Below are 20,799 nucleotides of genomic sequence, written 5' to 3'. Positions count from 1 at the left end.
TAATTATAGAAACACATACAGTAGGTTTTTTCAAAAAAATGATTTAGAATATATTTATAGAATGTGGTCTCACAAAGTCCTAAATGGGTTAAAGTACACAGTGAAACGCGCGAGCACAATAACAAGCAGCTCGGAGGTGAAAAAGGCTACGGCTCTGGAGACGTCGCAGGTTGCCAGGTTGCATGGTAATGAAGCGTGGTTCGGGAGGAGATATGCAACAGGGGAACAGGGGGGTGTCTGATGCCACAACAGCAGCAGTGAGGAGGCTGCATGGCGTGACAGAGAACCCTGAGAATGAAAGCTGCAGGAAAGCAAAAATAAGCTTTGCAGAGTTGACTGGACTGTCGGGTCAACATAAATCTACGGGACCACATGGGACCTGGGAAAACATAAGCTATTTCTTCATTCATTTCTTCTCCCCCCCACAGGGGGATTAGGCTTAGAACGCTAGGCTTCTCTCAAATCAAAAGGGAGTACTTTAACATTTTTTGGAGTGTTTACAACTATTGTAGACCTTTTGGAATCATAATTCTCTTATCTGGTTGCCGTCTTTGACCAGAGCTAACCCCAGAGCACACTTGCCCATCTGATAAACTATCCTGTAGCAGCTATTCGCCAGTCATTCTCCATCTACATAAATGAAAACACACCACGGAACAGCCCAACATAACCACCTAAGAAACTTCTTCTTTGTGGTGATGTACAGTTCATCTTTATTATCAGGGATAATGCACATTAATTAACTTCACCATTCTGTGAACTAAAGTTGATGTTAACCCATTTTGGGCGGGAACCCCTTTTGGTGTTAGCATTATGTTATGCTTTAGCTATTGAAAAATAGCAGATCTACAAGCTCATAGCGCGGCACCGAGTGGCAACGACTGACATAGAAACATAGCTTTTTCAGAAAACTGTCAGGATTTAGAAGAAATTCATAGAATCGTTCCCAGGTCAAAATGGGTTAAACAATGGGAGATGGGAAGAAAACAGTGGTGGTGAGAGAACTGGAGAGGAAGATGGAGTGGAGAAACAAGGCCTGCTCCTCCTGTGCCCCTGAAGAGATGCCCTGCTGTAATATGAGACCGTAAGCCATGAAGTACTGCAAAGGAGACACCAGCAAATCATGTCGGCGTACGTAGCCAGGGCCATCGTACATCAAAGCACATACTCAAGAAGATGTGGCGAACAAAACGCAGGGAAAGACATTGACGTCTTTTAAGTGACAGGGGCCATTAACCCATTTTGACCTGGGAACGATTTTACAAAATGTCTTCTAAATCCTGACAGTTTCATGGGGTTTGTATCAGTGGTTGTCAAACATGTCAAGGACCCCCAGAATTATATGTAATTGGCCCACCGCAACCCCATCTGAAAATATGTTGTTCCAGGGACCCCCCAGAAACAAAGATTTTAGTTAAAAACTTTGGCTCTGAAAGAATATATATTCAAAGATTTGCACCACATTTTCGACTTTTCAAAAATAGCAGACCTACAAGCTCGTGAGCTTGTAAATCTGCTATTTTTCAATAGCTAAAGTATAACATGATGCTTAAAACACCAAAGGGGTTCCCGTTCAGAATGGGTTAAGGGCATTTATGAAGGACCACACCGTTCATGCCATATATGGAGAGGCGCTGGGGGCAAAATATGACAGTGGAGATAAATCACGGTCATGCGAGGGAACGTTTAAGGGGCCTATAGACATCTGGCCGGTCCCAAACCACACATAGCTCTCATCTCAGAGATGCACAGTCGTAAAATATTTTACTTTATGAATTCCTGCGAGAACCGACTAAAAAGACCATGTTCAGTTCAACCATGCAGTCTATGACTCCCTTTAGGCTCCCACAGTAGAAATCAAACCAATTTATAGTGAAACTTATCAAAGGAGTATTCTACCACAGGTCGTTTCAAGGAAGCAATCTGATTGGTTGAAACAGCCTTCTAGCCGTGGGTTAAACCAGCACCATTGACCACCTACTCAAAACAAATAATTCAGCTGCTCCAGAGCGCTAGCAAACTCGGTGGCTAGACTAGCTAGTTTCTTGGGACATTTGTGGTCGTAGTGACTACATCCGTCAATAAAAATATATATTCTTTCAGCGATTCTTAGTTTTAAGGGTAACTGTTGCAATATTACACTTGAGGGTTCGGTTTAACGTGATTATTGCCAGTTCAATATTATTATTGTCGTGGCAATAATCACGTTGACCCACACCCTCTCGTGTAACATAAACTTTCAAAAGTTATCAGGATTATTACTACACAAAGGTGTTTGGAGTAAATAAACAACATCCCTCTTTTGTACGATTTTATTTCATTTATAGTTAAAGCCTCTAATTGACAGCAACAGTAGCTGAGAGAGAAGTTACGGATTCAAACCCTGGCAGGTTGTGCAAGTACCGAGTCTCTTGTAAGCACCCCTTCTGTACGCATTTTACTATGTGCAATGCAATGAGTAATGGTTGTGTTCGCTACACAGTTGACCTGTACCATCATAGCCAACAACAAACGACAAACAGGAGGAAGGAGCCAATTTTTGGCCAAAAGCATTACTTTAAAAAGCGATAGTGGGAGAGCATTATCTAAAGCCTCCAAGATCCTAGTCTTGTGTGCGTGTTCAACAGGAATGAACAGACACACTCTGCGTGCACACTCCTCCAAACTGCCATCACGTATACTCCTGACAAATCAAAGAAGACACATTTCTTTGTACCGTTAAAAAGGAGCATATTTCATAGGCATGTCTAGCCTGGACAAGGATAGTAGTCTTTTTGGTTTAAATGGAGATTTGGTTGATAAGACAACACAGAGATGAGAAGACGGCTTAGAACAGCGGTAGGGACAGGGATTAACCCATTTTGACCTGAGATCAGATTCTAAAAATGTCTTCTACATCCTGACAGTTTTCTGAAAAAGCTATGATTCTATGTCAGTCGATTTTTCGACATGGCCAAAGAATTTCCGGGGGTCCCCAGCCAAAAAGGTTGAGAACACCTCGTCTAGAATAGTGTAAGGGAAGGGTTTCCGAACTTTTTAGGACGCGACCCACCACAATAATCACATTTGAACAGGAGATAATTGACAATTTGGCCAATGTTTGACCATTTTGGATAGTTTGTTTGACGAAGTAATGGTCTTATTCTTTTTTTTTTTATCGTAGAGGAGTATACTCTTCTAGAGGAGCAACTTGGACACTCAGGCATGAAGGAAGCATGAGTTCAAGTCCGTTGCTCTCCCCATGTCCCCATATATGGGGACTAGGTTGGCGGAGGGTGTGTAGAGCCCAGGATCACATTAGATAATTGACAGGGGTGAAAAATGGGTTACAAAATCATGGGATAACAAAATATTTAGTAAGTAAGTAAGTAACACAAGTAAGTAAATAACACAACAGGATATGCACAAAGCTCTGCCCGTGAGAAGACAAACTACATGGTCTGCCTGGGCTAAGCTTGCACACCTGCATGCTTTCTTAACCCATTTAGGCCTGACATCGAAATAAAAAAAGTCTTCTGAAAGTATATATATATTCAAAGATTTGTGCCACATTTTCACGATTTTTCAAAAATAGCTAAAGTATAACATAATGCTTAGTTAAAACACCAAAAGGGGTTCCTTTAAATAAATTCTCTCAGATGGACTTTATGCATGATCATCGTGATCAAGCATTTAGCAAATCCAATTTGCCTGAGCTCAAGGACCTCAGACATGAATAGTAAGTAAATAATTAAGAAAAAAAAAAAACTATTGACATAAAATTACTAAACATTAATTATCATAGACATACATAGTATTTATAATGATAAATGCATCAAATATTTTTTATTAGGATTATATGGTCATATTATTGGGTTTGTTTTGACTTGTTTTTGGAGGTGGGTTACTGGGTTCGCTTATTTCTGTCACGAGTTGGCAACACTGCCATGGAGCACCATGGCGTCGCCCGTACGTTCTTCGCGTCTCGTCCTCTTTAGACAGTCCTTGGATGGATATAGTCAAGGTATATTAAATGGAGGTAAAGTCTCACCAACGTCATTTTCGCTATCACGCAATTCCAGACGGCAGATTCAACGCACCATGAGAGCCAAACTGCACCCGGACGTTTGGCAGAATGCTCTGGAGTCAATAAGAGCTTAGTGAGAGCTCTGTGACCAGATCATGAACAAACACTATTTCTGAGATCTTTTGTAAAGCAATCGCCTCTGGCAAATAACAGAAGACATCTAACAATAACAAAAAAAAACATCGCATGGATGCACCTGAGACGTATCCTGCATGTATCCTGAGGTCAACGAGGTTTCGGGTCTCTAAACATCATACCCCTCACTCAGGCGACCCAGCCAGGAGTGATCAAGTCCCGACTTACGTCCCAGTAGCTACCCTCAATCAGTCCCACTAGGGAAAAACCAGGGGCACACAATCTGTTGGAACACATTATTGTCTGCTGTGTTGCGTTTCGATGTGTACACTGTGTAATTTTATAGAGGTATCTAAAGAGCAAAAAGTACGTTTCTGAACGTACCAAGTATCTGACTGTCCGTTTCCTGTCTGACAGCCAAATCTCGCGATACCCCCGGAACAGAAACGATACCTGCTGCCGTTTAAATCATCAAATAAAATGATGTACTGTGCACATCGAAAAGTATGTGAATAGAAAACAACCTGTGATACGTCTTCTTTTATATGCCTGAACCGATTATATGACACAGGTCTCGATGGTTCATAAATAATGTTTGTTATGAGCTGGTCCAGCTGGCTCCATTCACTGCTTTGTATTCATGTAACGGTGCCAGATTTGGCTCCCATGAAAGTGTCATGGCGCAGCACTGTCACGTGACCAATGTGTCACTTCCTTCTCTAATCTTCCTTGGATAGTTCCCTCACGTCACGCGTTCTTGGAGAAGATACAGTACATGGTCACGGTATTTTGAACATACTAAATTGCTACCTAATCAATAGAGTACGGTATGCATGTGTGACATCATCATCAGATCATACCACCCGGAAGTTATGCGGGATCACCTACTGAGTGGCAAAAAACTACTTTCTGGCCTTGACAGGCCAAACATAAGTCTTATCTGATTGCGTTAAACGACGTTAAACTCACTTTGCCACTCACTTTATGCATGATCATACCCTCTATAGCTCTATGCTTTAAACATGTAGTTGTTCGCACTAATTAAAAAGCCCAACCCAGACCCAGCAGCAGTTAATAACTTCGGAACTAATTTGAAAATTACCATTTCTATCAAAAGAAATCTAGAACAGTGATGTGAATTTAATAATCAAAATGAAGTCAAACCGTTTTCAAGGTCATTAATTGAATAAATGATAAGGATATTAATAACCGTTTATCATTAACATTTCGATACCGCATAAATGCAAGAAAGAAAAAAAAAGACGAAAAAAAAAATCTATTTAGGGGGAGGGGAGCCCTGAGCGAAAAAAAGTTAATTTCTAACTCTGTGCTGCAGAACGAAAAGATAAACAATCCTCCAGCTATATGGGAGTAAGGCTAAGCTTTATCGTATTTGGTCCCTCTGACTGCATCAGAGGTTTAGCAATTAAACCCGGGTCCTCAAATGTGAAGCCACATGCAAAACATAATTCGTGTTTGTTTCATCTTTGAGTCTGCCCTAAAACTTAATAATACGATAAATAAATGCTGTCGGGTTGTGGTCGCTTCTTCAAAGGTTCCATTGCTATATGAAAGTGTTTCTTCTCGTTGTTTCCTATCTGGAGATTGTTTCTAATTATATATTTGCCATTTCTGCCTGGAATGCACTCTCCAAAACACTCGGATGACCCCACCCTCCAAACCTTTAAAACCCACCTCTTCAATATTGCTTTCCCAGCTAACCCATAGATTCTATTCCCCCCCCCCCCCCCCTCCCTTCTAATAAAGTTGTTTTTATTTGTTGCTTCCTCTTGCCCGGAAAGCGTCTTTGGGTACTCACAAAATAATAATAATATCTCAAACTTATATAGTGATTTTCTTATTCTTCCTGTACAGATTACATTTTCAAGTTTTTGCTAGGCCTGACCTACATAACATAACGCTTTAGCGCCTGCTAAACAAAACTTTATGCCTACAACTGATGCGACCCATTGTGAACTTGTGAACTTGTAGATCAGCAATTTTTTGGGGCATAAATCAGTCATCATGCATCATTACATTAATAAAAAAGTATAATCATTTTTCATATGGGAAAAAAAAGATGCAAAAAGGGGGCAGGCGTATCATTGAACAACATTTTTGCGAATAGGACAGATGACCTAAAGGGCCAATAGCAGATACAGTTGATGTACAATTAATGGTGCCATCTTTGGCCCGCAATCTATTCATTGTGGAGTCACGGTCTAAAAGTCTAAAACCCCTGCTAGTCCGTAGAGTCTGTTCTGCTCCTTCCTTACGTTACGCCCAACTACAAATCTGCTGAAGGGTGGCGCTAGAGGAAAAGAAATGGGGTCGCAGCATAAGTAGGCTCCTGGAATCCTCCAATTAGATCGTGAGATAGCTTGTGAGAAGATAATATTTTGGCCCGAGGCGGAGGTCATGAGATCACTCAAATAATATACCAGGGAGCATATACGTGCACTCACATTTTGTCCCTCATGGCAAGTTGCATCATGGCAATCTGATAGATTTTGAGAAGAGGACACTTTGGCCTAAGGGTGGCACCATAGTAAAAAAAGGCCATAAGGTCATCGAAATCAGTAGGGTTGCTCAGCGGATTAAGTTTCCCGACAATCTAGGCAGTATAGCTTTCGAGGCATGTTTTTTGGGACACAATTCACCACCAACAACAATTGTATTCAGCTCAATTCAGCTAACCAACACTTTAAAGTCTCATATGAGGCAGCGGTGGCCGAGTGGATTGCGGAGCGGTCTAGATACCGGAAGGTCGCCAGTTCGAATCAGCGATCCGACACGTTAAAATTACCACCGTTGAAGTGCCCTTGGACAAGGCATTGAACCTCTACCATGAAATGCTCCATGTGGGCCTTGCTGTAAACAAGTATCTGATGCTTAGTCGAGTTACCCTTGGTAAACATGATTTACCAGAACGCATTTCTTCTTCTTCTTCAAACCGTTATTTTATTTTATACACGTCTTGTCTGATTTGAGTTGTCTCGACTCTAATTTAATAGCAATTTGGTCAACGTTTGTCGCTTTTAAATGTGCTTCAATAATACATTTACTTGACTTGTCACGTAGTTAGCATAGCTTTAATTTACAACTTCCACAATTATGACAACTGTTTATTCCAAACTTCTAATTCATAGTCTGGTTGGTCTCATGATGGATGTCAGCCATCACCCCGTCCAGAATCAATTCTGTGCAGATGTATTAATTATTCCTCTGGACACATGCCAAGAACGAAGCTCTGCATTACACACAAAAATTGTCCCAACGACAATAACCGACCGTAAAACGATACAGCAGATCATTAAGAATGCTGAAAGAACTCTGTCCAAGGTCCATATACTGTATGTTATGAAAGCAATAATCAAATACTCCCACTGAGGTCATCGCTGAGAATATAAACATTATTATACACGATCCAGACACTCTCCCGTTCATTGCTGACATGACATGTACCCCGAAATGTGAAACTCCTAGCCCTGGCCTGTGCCTTAAGTTCCCACAGCAAAGCAACCAAAATGTCAACGTAAATGATGGACAGGTGGACGAATAATAGCACCCCAATACATTGAAGCAGGAGGTCTTTGATAGACAGGAAAGGCATATTAAGTGACACAAAATATATAAAGTATTGTTCATTATTACAATGTCTGTTTAGCTTGCAGCAAGCTTCCACAGATGGCCCTCCAAACTGGCCAGCCATATGGCTAAATGGTCTATTGCAGAGCCATTCCCGGACGGTATGCGACAATGTAGCATACCGTCCGGGAATTTACTTTAATGTCATTAAAGTCACATTAATTTTAGAAGTCCGTTTTAGCTCCGTTGTCATTATAGCATCCAGCCTTTTCTGGATCAGGGGCCACTTGAAGATGTCTGGTGTCTGCGGTCCAGTATGTGATCTAAAGACAGCAGCATTGACCATAAAGCTTCACTATGTAAGCTTCTAATGTTTCATGTTCTACCCTGGATTTGAACGCGGGTCTCCCACGCCCGTAGCACTTGCCGTAGCACTTGCCATAGCCTCGATGACCTTACAGGCAAATGCATAGGCTCAACGTATGTAACTTAGATAGCACTCTATAGTGTATACGTATAGTTTTATTATACAGATATTCAACTGTTAGGTTCTTAGCTTACGTAAATACATATGATTCATGATGGCTATTTTTATGTATTTGATGTATTACCATGTTTTTCTTCTTGCCTGTACGTCGCTCTGGATTAAGAACGTCTGCTAAATGCCTAAATTGTAAATTATTGATCTACAAGCTCATAGAAGAACGACTGACGTAGAAAAATGGCTTTTTCAGAAAACTGTCATTTTCAAACAGACATTTTTAGAAACTGATCTCAGGTCAAAATGGGTTAAGTGTCTCAATAGAAGAGCGGGGATACCAAGTATAGGCCAGGCGTAGGCAACCTTTGCACAAAGGAGGGTGATCACTGGCACACTGGCATACAGCAGGTGTGTGAGAGAGGATCTTTGGTTTAAAATAAAGTACTTAAAAATGTAGTCAAGTCCCCCACATTTGCATGTAAATTACATCCTGCACATAATTCTACATTCATTAAAACTCTGAACTCTGACTGGGAAGGGAGTCTGGGACATAGGAAGGGAGTCTGGTAGATAGGTGGATTATTTCTCTCCAAGTCTAATGATAATTATATATTATAACAATGTGAAAGAAGGGAAAAGGTTATATTCTTTCTTGGACAATCTAAATATCTTGGAAAGCAAAATGAAGGTTGACAAGACAAGACTATCATGGGGCTTCATTTCAAGGTTGCACACCCATGAAGTTCATGTGACAATAAAGAAACCTGGGGATTCCAAGTAACTTTCTGATTTATACACAGCGCCCATTTCTCAGCATTGTAGAACAGATTTCACAGAGCACATCACCCCCCCCCCCCCCCTCAGTGGTGCATGGATATTAACTTAACTGTGGACACATCATGTGACAAAGCTATGTGAGGCAACACGATGCAGTTGTATGGCTCTGGATAGGATAGCTCACCTGCAGACGGAGGCGTCCGACGTCACATCTCCCCCAGTCTCGTCCTTCAGCTCTGCAGCTTGCACTAAAAGAGCAATAAATGATCAGTGGTGGATTAAGTAAAAGTAAGTACCAATAATTCCACAATGTAGAAATACTGTTACAAATAGGGGTGGGTCCCGAACCGCGCGCGTGCAAGCACGGAATGTGCTGAGCCGATTGGCTGAGCACGGAATGTGATGTACTGTATGATGATAAGAGCGCCCCTCACTTCACACGAGTGTAATTATTACAATACGGCTGTGCTGATAGAAGATGTCGTCTACACCTGGGGAGGCTGTGGGGGATGGGAGTACTCCAACGTGCTCTGGGCATTCGATGTGGACACCCATCGTTGGGTCAGAACCGAGGTGTCTGCATGGGACTGTTCCAGAACGGAGGGAAAACTACTCAGCCTGTGTCTTGGGGAAGGTCATGTATGTCTATGGAGGACGGACCCAGACTGGATACGCTAATGACGTCAACAAGTTGGACACCGCCACGATGTTCTGGGTTTTAATTAACACCAGAGGAACTCCGCCAACTGCTTCATCACATCACTCTGGCACCATCATCTGGAAAAATATGTTTGTATTTGGGGGCGGAAGGTCGGGTCAGACTCAGTACTACAACACCATCAGTGTGTTTGACACTGAGACCGACCTCTGGCTGAACACACCATCTATACAGCTTCTTCCAAAAGGACGCCAAGGTCATTCAGCCTTTACCTACAACGGAGAGCTGTACATATTTGGTGGCTGGGACGGTCTGCTCATCAAAGACCTGTGACCTTCTCCTGGAAGGAGGTTAAGCCCAAGGGGAATCACCCCTCTCGGATGTATGCGAGCTGCTGCTGCATTGTGGGAGATTGTATCCTCCTTTTTGGAGGTTCCGGTGATGACCTGTTTATGTTAGACTTGAGTCCTAGTCCGACGGCATTATGCAAGCTGGCAGTTATTCAGTGCAGTCTGGATCAGTCTGAACTCCCACACAACCTCAGGTGGGAACTGGCAGCCATGACTACAGTAGTCAAGAAATCAGCCCACAAATAAAAAGAACAAAATAAAATAGAAATGAGTCATAAACCACAGATCACCTGATCTATTGTATTATGTTACAGTGGAACCATTAATAATAAGAACGCTTATTGTTTGGTACCTGCACCAAATGCATTTACCATAAATAACGAGGCCCAGGTAGAGTCTGATGCTCCGATATATAACTGTAGCCGTCGTTAAAAACTAAAAAACAATGCAATGGCATCCCCGGTTTTAAGGCTAAACAACTGTCTTTCTTTTTGAGGGGCACTCGCCCCTCCAAGGTCTATGAATATGTTTTGTTTGTTTAGAGCACTTTAAACCAATCACCAGGCACGACTAACTTCACGTGTGTGTGTGTGTGTGTGTGTGTGTGTGTGTGTGTGTGTGTGTGTGTGTGTGTGTGCTCGTGCGTGCAGCGATGACTGTGAGAAGTGCTGAGGGGGACTGGAAACCACCTATACCATACATGGGTATACCATAAATATCAGATTACCGATTATTATCGATTTCAGCTGTTAAAATCCAAACATGCAAAGATGACCCGCTTTAATTACTTCGGTCTATATTAGTAGCGAATGACTAGTAATAAAATGTTATTGTATTTAGTTCATAAATATAACATACAGTAACTATAACTAAGATATGCATTTGAAATTAAATAAAAAAGGAAACAAAAAATAGAAAAAAAAATATTCAGGATTTCAATTAAAATATAGCAAAAATAGCAGATCTACAAGCTCAAAACGCGGCACTGAGCTTGTAGATCGGCAATTTTTGCTATGACAGAAATATGCAATGTGGACTCCCTCTGGAGTGAGTGTGGAACTATAGTGGACCTCTCCATCGTCAGAGTTGCCCAGTTGTATTATACTCCAGTCTCCACGCCGGTACCTGCAGTCTGTGCATCGTTGACCTCCTCCCCTTCCTCACGGTCTTCCTGTTTGACCTGAGAGCATCTGTTGTTCTCCATGCGACATCGGACCTGGGTGACCAGGCGAGAGAACTCGCTGCTGTGTTTCTTTCCTAGGAGACAAACGAGGGAAGTCTCGATTAGCACACTTGCCGCCGCCAGGATCGTCTTCCGACGCCTTCTGGTCCAAACGCCCTCGTCGCTTTGGTCGCCTTTTGATGTGTTAGTCTCCACCAGGCCGAAGGCATGGGGAGAGAGTATGTTTTGCACTCCGTCCGTGTGTGTGTGTCCGTCCGTCAGTCATCCGTCTGTCCCCAGCTAATCTCCGGCACCGTTGCACACACTCCCTGGATGCCAACGATGAACCTCTGCCCCAACATTTCCAGAGCGGCCTGTTATAGCACCACCAGGAGGCAGACTTTTGTAAAACACTTTTTTTTTTATTACACCTCCAGATTCTGTCCAAAGATCCCGCAAATCGTTACACAGCATCTCTATCGTGTTCAAGACGGATGGGTCCGATATTTCATATTTAATTTTAATTGGCCAACATTGGCTTTTAAAGTTTGCAAGATTGGCCTGTTTTCAACACAAGCCTCAAATCATGAACACAGCATGGAATTTACTTGAAATCTTTCACAGACTTTCCTACTAGGCTGACAGGTGGAACACATTTAATTGCCATTTAAGTTGTAAGAAGAAATGGCACCCTTTTCACATTGGCCTATTATAGCGCCACCAAGAGGCCACAACCTGACCTTGCCTGGTGGAGATCTGTTCCCCGAGGGGCACTTTATCTAGTTTTCATATACATTGATTATGGTTCACAACTCTGTTCTGTACACGCTCGTAACACTCTGGTTCCAGTGGGGAAAAATATCACACCCGTGTGAACTGAGTGGTGAGACTCCTCTCGCTCTCTCATTAGCAGGCAACAGTGCAGCACTATCCCTCTCTGTTTCTGGCAAACAGCGGCCCTACTGCTAGTCATAGTCATATACTGGTGCATTAACCAACACATAGGCACATAGGTGAACCAACACATAAGTAGGTGAACACGGACATTGCTGTTCCTTGGAGTGGTTGCACCACTCAAAATGCCACTTGTCTGGGACAGCTGGGAATGCAGCTCTTAGAGTCGTAATATCTCTGATTCTTCTTTCAGGCTGCGTTTTGGAACAAAACCAGCTTCCTTTGCAGCTCGGAGGTGGAAGAGTTGGGTACACACATGACAGATGAACAATGTAAACAAATGTTTAATGAAATTCACAAAACTACTAATTCCTTATTTTTCTCAATCTCAAGTTAACTGTCAATTCCAACACCAATCGATCAACTCCAAAGCAAAGCTGTCGAAAAAATGCTGTGTTTTGATTTGATGCAGATGCAGAAGCTTAGTCCGTGTTGCCAGATTCTGTGAGTGAAACAAGCAACCAGGTCTATGAAAACAAGCCCAAAAGAAGAAACCAGTTTCACCACTTAAGCCCCAATACAGTAATCCATCAGCTACCGGTATTTAAAAAAAGAATCGTGAAAGCAAGCCCACATAAGCAACTACACTTCAGAAACAAGCCCAACCTAAACTAAAAGCAACCGGCAACTAATAAACTATGAATATTTAAGCGACATTACAGGAAAACAAGCCCAAAGTCGCTTATAATAAACAGTCCTGGCAGCACTGCAGGCTACAGTACTTTACATGGGCAAAAACAATGTTTCATCAGCGACTCGTTTGTGCTGAACTAAAATGCTAGTTTGTTGCACTCTGTTGGGGTTGGAAAGAGTATGTTGGAGTTGGAAACATGTGGAGAAGTGCCCGAGAGCAGAGAACACAGTTCTGAATGGTGCTAAGTATATACAAGTTTTATTATTATTAACAGTGCTTAAGGCAATGTGGTGAAAGAAATTCAACCAAGAGGTTCTTTATATAAACCTGGAAGATGTGTACGAGATAATGTGGGCTTTCGATGATGGGAAATTATAGTTACATGATCAAAATGACATGTCATTTAGCAGTTTGACTACGTTACTGAATATCTGACCAAAGTGTGTTACGTGCGTGTGTGCGTGTTTGTGTGTGCACAATTTGTGATAGAGAAGTGACTGTAAATTTCTGGACAAAATATGGAAAAGCCTGATGATAGCAGCGTATAGCAGGCAAACCTTTTAACAAAATGTCACATGTTTGATGTGGTCCTAATCAGAGTTCCATTGTGATTGTAACTAGAAGTAATTATCAGTAGGCAGAGCGGCGCAGGGTGTCACAAGTCTACATGCTAAAAAGGTTAATGGGAAGACCTCTGCGGTTGTTAACCCATTTAGGCCTTCTAAATCCTGACCGTTTTCTGAAATCCCTATGTTTCTGTATCAGTTGTGCGCAATATTTCATGTCAAGGACCCCAAAAGAATGTTATGTATTTGGCCTCCGACCCCCATCTGAACATATGTTGTTCCAGGGACCTCCCCAGGAGCAAAGATTTGAGTTAAAAACATTCGCTCTGAAAGAATATATATTCAAAGATGTGTGCCGCATTTTCACGATTTTTCAAAAAATAGCAGACCTACAAGCGCTATGAGCTTGTAGATCTGCTATTTTTCAATAGCTTAAGTATAACATAATGCTTTAAAACACTAATAAAGGGTTCCCGTCCAGAATGGATTAAAATATCACATTCTGCCTAGAAAGAGATTAGGGAAATTGTGTTTCCAGGTGACATGTATTACAAAAAAACTTTCACTACCTGACATGGATGAGCAGCATGGATGCAAGGCAGGCAAAAGGTGGTAAGAATCCCAGGATAGATTTCATTAGATAGTATTCTTTTAACGCGCAATAATGGTTAAGAAACAGACATAAGGGGAATACATAAGGGGAATGTCACCCCCTCCCAACCGCTTAATATTTCTTAAATAAAAACAATCACACCCGTGTGAAGTGAGTGGTGCAACTCCGTGTGTGGGGGTCCCCAGGAGGTCCCCGGAACTTCCAGACCCACAGGAACGTGCCCAGGGTGTGCCGGCCCGGTTCCGGCGAGCCACCGCACGTCCAAAACCGTCGAGAAATGACAGTTACCGTGTAGGGGGGTCCCCGGAACATCCAGACCCCCAGGAACTCGCCCAGGGGGCCGGCCAGGGTTCCGGCGTGCCTTCCCTTACGTCCGAAACGGTCGAGAAATGACGGAGTTACCGTGTTCAGCTTTCCGTGCTCGGACATACAGACACAGACCGACAGGGCCAGACATACATAGATACACACATTGCTACGTAATGGAGCGGTTAGTCACCGCTCAAAAATAAGGGGAATTTATACATGATTCATGATAACTACTTTTTATATAATGTGATGTATGGCATGCTTTTGTAAATCGCTCTGGATTAAGAGCGTCTGCTAAATGCCTAAATTGTAAATTGGAATGTCACCCCTCCCAACCTCTTAATATTTAATAAAGAAATAAAAGAGAAAAATTGTATTATTGTATTGTATTGTATTATTTCTTTATTAAATATTAAGAGGTTGGGAGGGGTGACATTCCAATTTACAATTTAGGCATTTAGCAGACGCTCTTAATCCAGAGCGATTTACAAAAGCATGCCATACATCACATTATATAAAAAGTAGTTATCATGAATCATGTATAAATTCCCCTGTGAAGTCATACATAATCTCTTATTGCTCTTATCATACATCATCTCATTCTGGCCAATCACAACTTGCATCCTCACTTGCATTTGTTCGCTACATCCGAACGCAAACCCCATTGTATATAATATAAAAATATGCAAGTTTGATTAATGACAGCCATAATTAAATGGGAAAAAATCTAATAACCCCGTGTCCCAAGAAAATGATTACATTTTTTTAACACCAGCTCTACAGACACAGAGTTATGTCAAAGTTACAAACTCATGAATGCCACCGCCGATAAGCGTTTCCTCACTCAAACTAAAGGCCATAGTCTAATAATAAACGCTGTGTGCCGAGCCCCCTATGCAATGTTTACCTACTAGCAATAGCAGGTTCCTGGTTGACCCTGAACTGCCAGGTGACTAAAGATAGCCGGGAGGAGACTCTTCATGTAAAAGAGGGAGGGTACGAGGGAAGCAAATGGGTAATTCATGAATCGTGACACGAAATGGGATCCGATAATCCGCAGTGAAATAATTGCATTATAATTATAGTGTAGCTGGAGTAGAGACCCTCGGTTCACATAGTGTATGTGTGGAAGTGCCCCGGAGCTTAATGATTTACAGACCTGGGAGGACGTGTGGTTATTGAATCTGAACCGATTATGTGTAATACCGGTGGAGGCAACGGGCTGTGAGCTTGTACTGTAGGAGCACAACATCGCCGTGCGACAAAGTGCCGCTGTGTTCATAAACAGGTCTCCCTCCCTGAGTCTATTGGTCTCCCTCCCTGAGTCTATTGGTCTCCCTCCCTGAGTCTATTGGTCTCCCTCCCTGAGTCTATTGGTCTCCCTCCCTGAGTCTATTGGTCTCCCTCCCTGAGTCTATTGGTCTCCCTCCCTGAGTCTATTGGTCTCCCTCCCTGAGTCTATTGGTCTCCCTCCCTGAGTCTATTGGTCTCCCTCCCTGAGTCTATTGGTCTCCTGGGAAACGGGTCACACCTTTCTATGGGTCACGAGGTTTAGGGGACTCGACTGTTGGGCGAATCGCTTCGTATTGCGTGTTGGTAACTTTGCGCTTGCCTCAGCCTGTACATCAACTCAGCATTTTAAATCAAAGTTACAGCAGTAATGTGTTCGCTTTGTCGAGACAGCATGAATTATTAACCTCTACAATAAACGTAATAATTTGATTGGACTGTCTGTGCAAGGAAACATGTGTGAAACATGTGTGATCCATCATTATCTGGCAGAGGTTTCAAATCCACGCTGTAGGCTACAGTGAGTCAGAAGGAGAGAGGTAGGAAACCATAATTAATTCAATTTAATTCAACTTAATTAAAGTACACGCCACACGCAAACAGATACAACACACACACACAACACACGCCACACGCAAACAGATACAACACACACACACACAACACACGCCACACGCAAACAGATACAACACACACACACACACACACACACACACACACACACACACACACACTTGTATAATATCTGATATTTTAAGCATCACCTTCCCCGATTATTGACCAATGATACATCTTAATTTATGCACATGTCTTGCGCTGAAAACAGATGTACAAGCCTACACTCGTGGACAGTTCATGAACACACACTTCCTTGAACTCATCAAGGCCGTACTAAATTCAGAAGAACTTCAGTAGCCATAATGCTACTGAAGTACTCTCCAAAGATATTTTAACTACAGTGTATAGAGGCAGTGTTGCCAAGTCTGATCATCATAGGTGACTTTGGGCTGGTTTTCCTATGTAAAGTTGTTTTAAAAAATTTGGGGAAGTTGCGTTTTATCTTTTATACAGTATTGCTTGACAGTACTTTGCGAAAATCAGCTATTTTCGCTACCACCACACACTGAAGTAAGTTGTGGGGTCTCGATGGGGGACCTCCAACCAGGTAGGCTTTTTACAAGAGCCAGTTCTCTTCTCCACCGGAGACGATTTGGCGCCTATTAGGCGGCAAAAGAAGTCCGATAGCGCCTGATGAGTGTAAATACTCCACCGTCTATGAAAACAAGCCCAAAAGAAGCAACCACTTTCACCACATGAGCCCCATTACATCAGCCCAAATAACCAAACAAGCCCAAATAAGCAGACCTGGCAACACTGCAGACCAGCACTGCAGGCTACTTTGCCAGCAAATGTAATTATTGTTTGTCATGTCAAAATAATGTGATTATTTGTGACAAATGGCCCCCCTCCTGTAAATGTTGGAACTTGGAAGGCAATCATAGGCAATTGGAAAATGTGAAACATCTGAATGATACATGTTTATCACATGAGATAATTTGGGTACCAATTTGGATGGGTTTTGGCTAAAGTAGTAGTAAAAACTGTTTTGAAGAAAATGCAGGAGGCAATATGGTAAATGGTGCATTTTTTCCCAGGTGTTTTACAATTAGTGTGCATTACATTCACACGACGATGACGGGGGAAACCACGCAGGGCACAAACCTGATCCATCGGAAGCAATTTGGGGGTCAGTGTCTTGCTCAAGTACACTTGAGCCACTGCCGGCCAAGTATGGAGAGTGTGTCATCATGATCCATACAGCTCAAGAGTCACACACACACACACACACACACACACACACACACACACACACACGCACGCACGCACGCCTATTGGCCTGGAGGAGATAATGACATCTTTGACAGCTGGCATAGCCATCCTTGGGCCATACTGATTGACTGGACACTTTAGCATAATGCGAGCGAGGCCAGTCAGTGCCACCAGATGGTGAAATCTGCTCTCAATACCAGAGTGACCATACATACGTCCATCATGCCATGGACTAACTCGTCTTGTCTGCAGGCTCGTGAGGCTAGAATGTCCTTGCCACACCCACACACACACACTGACAGTGTTGGCACAATAACAAACGAGAGCAGTGGACAACGGTCTCTGTTACAAATGGAAATCTGTTCCTCAGATTAAGATAAAGCTGTTGCGTGTGGCGACAAACACACACAGGGCAGTGCGTCATCCACAGCCTCCTCTGATAAAGCAAGCAGTCATCACAGCACTGCAGCTATAAATAGCTCTTACCTCTCTGACCAGTGAGTCACTGCCCTTTTTCAGCCCCTCTACGGAGCTATAACGCAAGGGGGGGGGGGGGGGGGGGGGGGGGATAATTTGACCTACCTCAGAAAGTCACATTAAAAGCCAATTCAAACAGATCATGTACTCTCTGTAGTCTGCTATGTTAAGAGACAATACAAGTTAATATTCACTCCTTAAGACAATACAAGTTAATATTCGCTCCTTAAATACGCTAGATTACACACTCGCACAAAAACTAATTATACACAGCAAAGCGTGCAGTGGATGCAGTCACAAATCAGTTGATTCCTATTTTTTAACATATTTTTAGCCAACTCTGGTCTTGCCGTATGTTGAAGTCTGACCGTCAGAACACAGTTCTTAATTTATTTAAAATGGCTTGACGGAAGGGGGGACATCACATGAGCAGCTGGATTAAAGCCAGCGTTTTAACTACTAAAACTATTACATTTTACAGTGGGAAATCCATCCAGCACGTACAGGAGTTGATGACCCGAAAACTCTGTGCACGGCAGCAATTAGCTCGTTGCTCGTTGTCTTAATCAGCGACAACTCGGCAAGGAGCCTGAGGGAGTCGGCTACTGAGCCGGGGAGACTGAACCAACCAGGTACCTTCCTCCAATTCACGGAATGCCACTCTACCTCCTGAGCAACTGCCATCCAAACATTGACCAGCTGTTGTCAAGGAGACATGGCATTTCTAATCAAACATGCTTGCGAGTTCTTCACCATGTTATTGGCTGCTGCTGACAGGTGTTGGAACTTGTCAGCCTTGTCATATGGGTGCACATAAAATTACCTGATGTTCAGCAGTGTTAAGTCTTTTGAACACACCATTTTAGTCTGTGTGAAATTGTTTAGTCAAATAGGTCTTAGTCTTAATTAATTTAGCCAGAAGAGATTTAGTCTTAGTCCTAATTAGTCTTCTGAAATTGTAAATAACTAAATATCAAAAACCTTGGCCGACTTAGTCTATAGTCTTAGTCAACGACCGTTGGCAAATCGCTTCGTATTGCATGTTGGTAACTTTGCGCTTGCCTCAGCCTGTATGTCAAGAAAGCATTAATTAATAATTAATTATTACCGCTACAATAAACGTAATAATTTGATTGGACTGTCTGTGCAAGGAAACATTTGTGAAACATGTGTGATCTATAATGATCTGGCAAAGCACAGTGAGACAGAAGGAGGGAGGGAGGTAACCATAATTAATTCAATGTAATTAAACTTTAATTAAAGGACATGCCGTACGCCGGAACATGATTTGAGGAATCCCCTTGAAAACGAGTTACTGCAACTCAAGGGATTATCCTCTAGGACGTTTCAAAATACCGGTAAACACTACAACAGAATTAACACTGATGTTCAGACATGCCTGACGTAGAAATAAATAAAGTCTTCTGAAAGAATATATATTCAAAGATTTGTGCCACATTTTCACGATTTTTCAAAAATAGAAGACCTACAAGCTCATAGCGTGCCACCGAGTGGCGCACTATGAGCTTATATAGATGTGCTATTTTTCAATAGCTAAATAATGCTTAGTTAAAACACCAAAACGTGTTCCCGTCCAGAATGCGTTAAAATTAATGATCACTGAACAAGTTAGAAGAAATGTACCGACATGCAACGGTTGATTGTGTAATACCCGTGTTAGGTGAAAGTCTGGTTTTGTTAAAGACATATTTTTTCTAGGAAAAGAGGTACCACTTTCTGTGGAACCCGTCCCTAATCTCATGTTAAAATGGCATGGCATGTTGCTCCACTTCCACAACCACCCTGCCCCGACTCAACCTCTGGCTGCAGGGGATGAAAACAATCACACTCGTGGGGGGGGGGGGGTGAGTTCCAGACCCACAGGAACGGACCCAGGGTGCCGGCAAGCCGCCCCATGTCCGAAACTGTTGAGAAAGGACAGAGTTACTGTGTGGGGGTCCCTCTACTGTACCCTCCACTGTACTGTACTGTCACTGTACTGTACTACCCGAAATCACCAACAGTTAATATGAGCGTGTGTTTGTGTGTGTGTGTGGTGGTGAAAAACAACCATGCTGTTTTTGTGCTCAGACGCACCCAGCCACCCACCCACAAACATAGTCACTTAACTCCTTTAGCGCCATCTAGTGTTGGCATGCTCACACTGCCGATATGCCGCTCGTCTGCTCCCACTCTGCGGAGCTTGTTTCCCTTCCGGGTTAAACAGGAAGGTGAGGGCATCCGGGAGGAGAACACCACCACTCCCATTAGCTCACAGCCTTTAGCTAGCAGTACAACCAGCTACATTAGCTCACAGCCTTTAGCTAGCAGTACAACCAGCTACATTAGCTCACAGCCTTTAGCTAGCAGTACAACCAGCTACATTTTATCAGCGATGCGGTACAAACTCACTTAAAGATTTACGATCGACGGGTGCGCAGAGGCGCACCATGGACATCTCTCAAACCTTTGGAGATACGGCGCTTTGAAAATCCTGTTATAATCGAGGCTCGACGGAGCTAAAATTTGCATCGCTGGTGGGGAAGGTGGGGAAACGTAGATGGCACAAAAATAATTAACCCATTTTGGGCGGGAACAACTTTTGGTGTTTATGTTATGCTTTAGCTATGGAAAAATAGCAGATCTACAAGCTCATAGCGCGCCACTCGCTTGTAGGTCTGCTATTTTTTTTTAAATCGAAGAACGACTTCAGAAAACTGTCAGGATGTAGAAGACATTTTTAGAATCTGATCTCAGGTCAAAAAGAATGAAGTGCGACGTGTCGGTCAACCCTACGGCAAGGTCTTATTTTGTTCTTGACAATAGTGCTGCAAAGTGAAAGGGTATTGCAGGTGGCTTGATAATGAACAGTGAAGAAGGTAAGATCAATACAGGGACCTGTTGTGTCCAGCGAGCAACCTTGGCATCGATTGGGAGGGACGCTCTTTGGAGATTAGCAATCCCAACGT

The 20,799-nt window shown here is 42.7% G+C and overlaps 1 protein-coding gene across 3 annotated transcripts in view; it reads right to left on the bottom strand.

Moving 5' to 3' along the window:
* Positions 1–20,799, bottom strand: part of rad18 (RAD18 E3 ubiquitin protein ligase) — a 66,364-nt gene that overhangs the window by 14,028 nt on the left and 31,537 nt on the right. For 2 of the 3 annotated variants that reach the window (XM_080793707.1, XM_080793708.1), the window contains exons 10-11: positions 11,121–11,252; positions 9,172–9,235 (exon numbers count right to left, since the gene is read on the bottom strand). In XM_080793707.1, the coding sequence (XP_080649833.1) occupies positions 9,172–9,235; positions 11,121–11,252 (196 nt within the window). The remainder of the gene's footprint in view (positions 1–9,171; positions 9,236–11,120; positions 11,253–20,799) is intronic. The other variant, XM_080793709.1, reaches the window with a different exon arrangement.

Source organism: Protomyctophum bolini (genome assembly GCF_963924005.1).
Source record: "Protomyctophum bolini genome assembly, chromosome: 2".
NCBI lineage: Eukaryota > Metazoa > Chordata > Actinopteri > Myctophiformes > Myctophidae > Protomyctophum > Protomyctophum bolini.
This window is presented reverse-complemented; position numbering and strand designations above follow the sequence as displayed.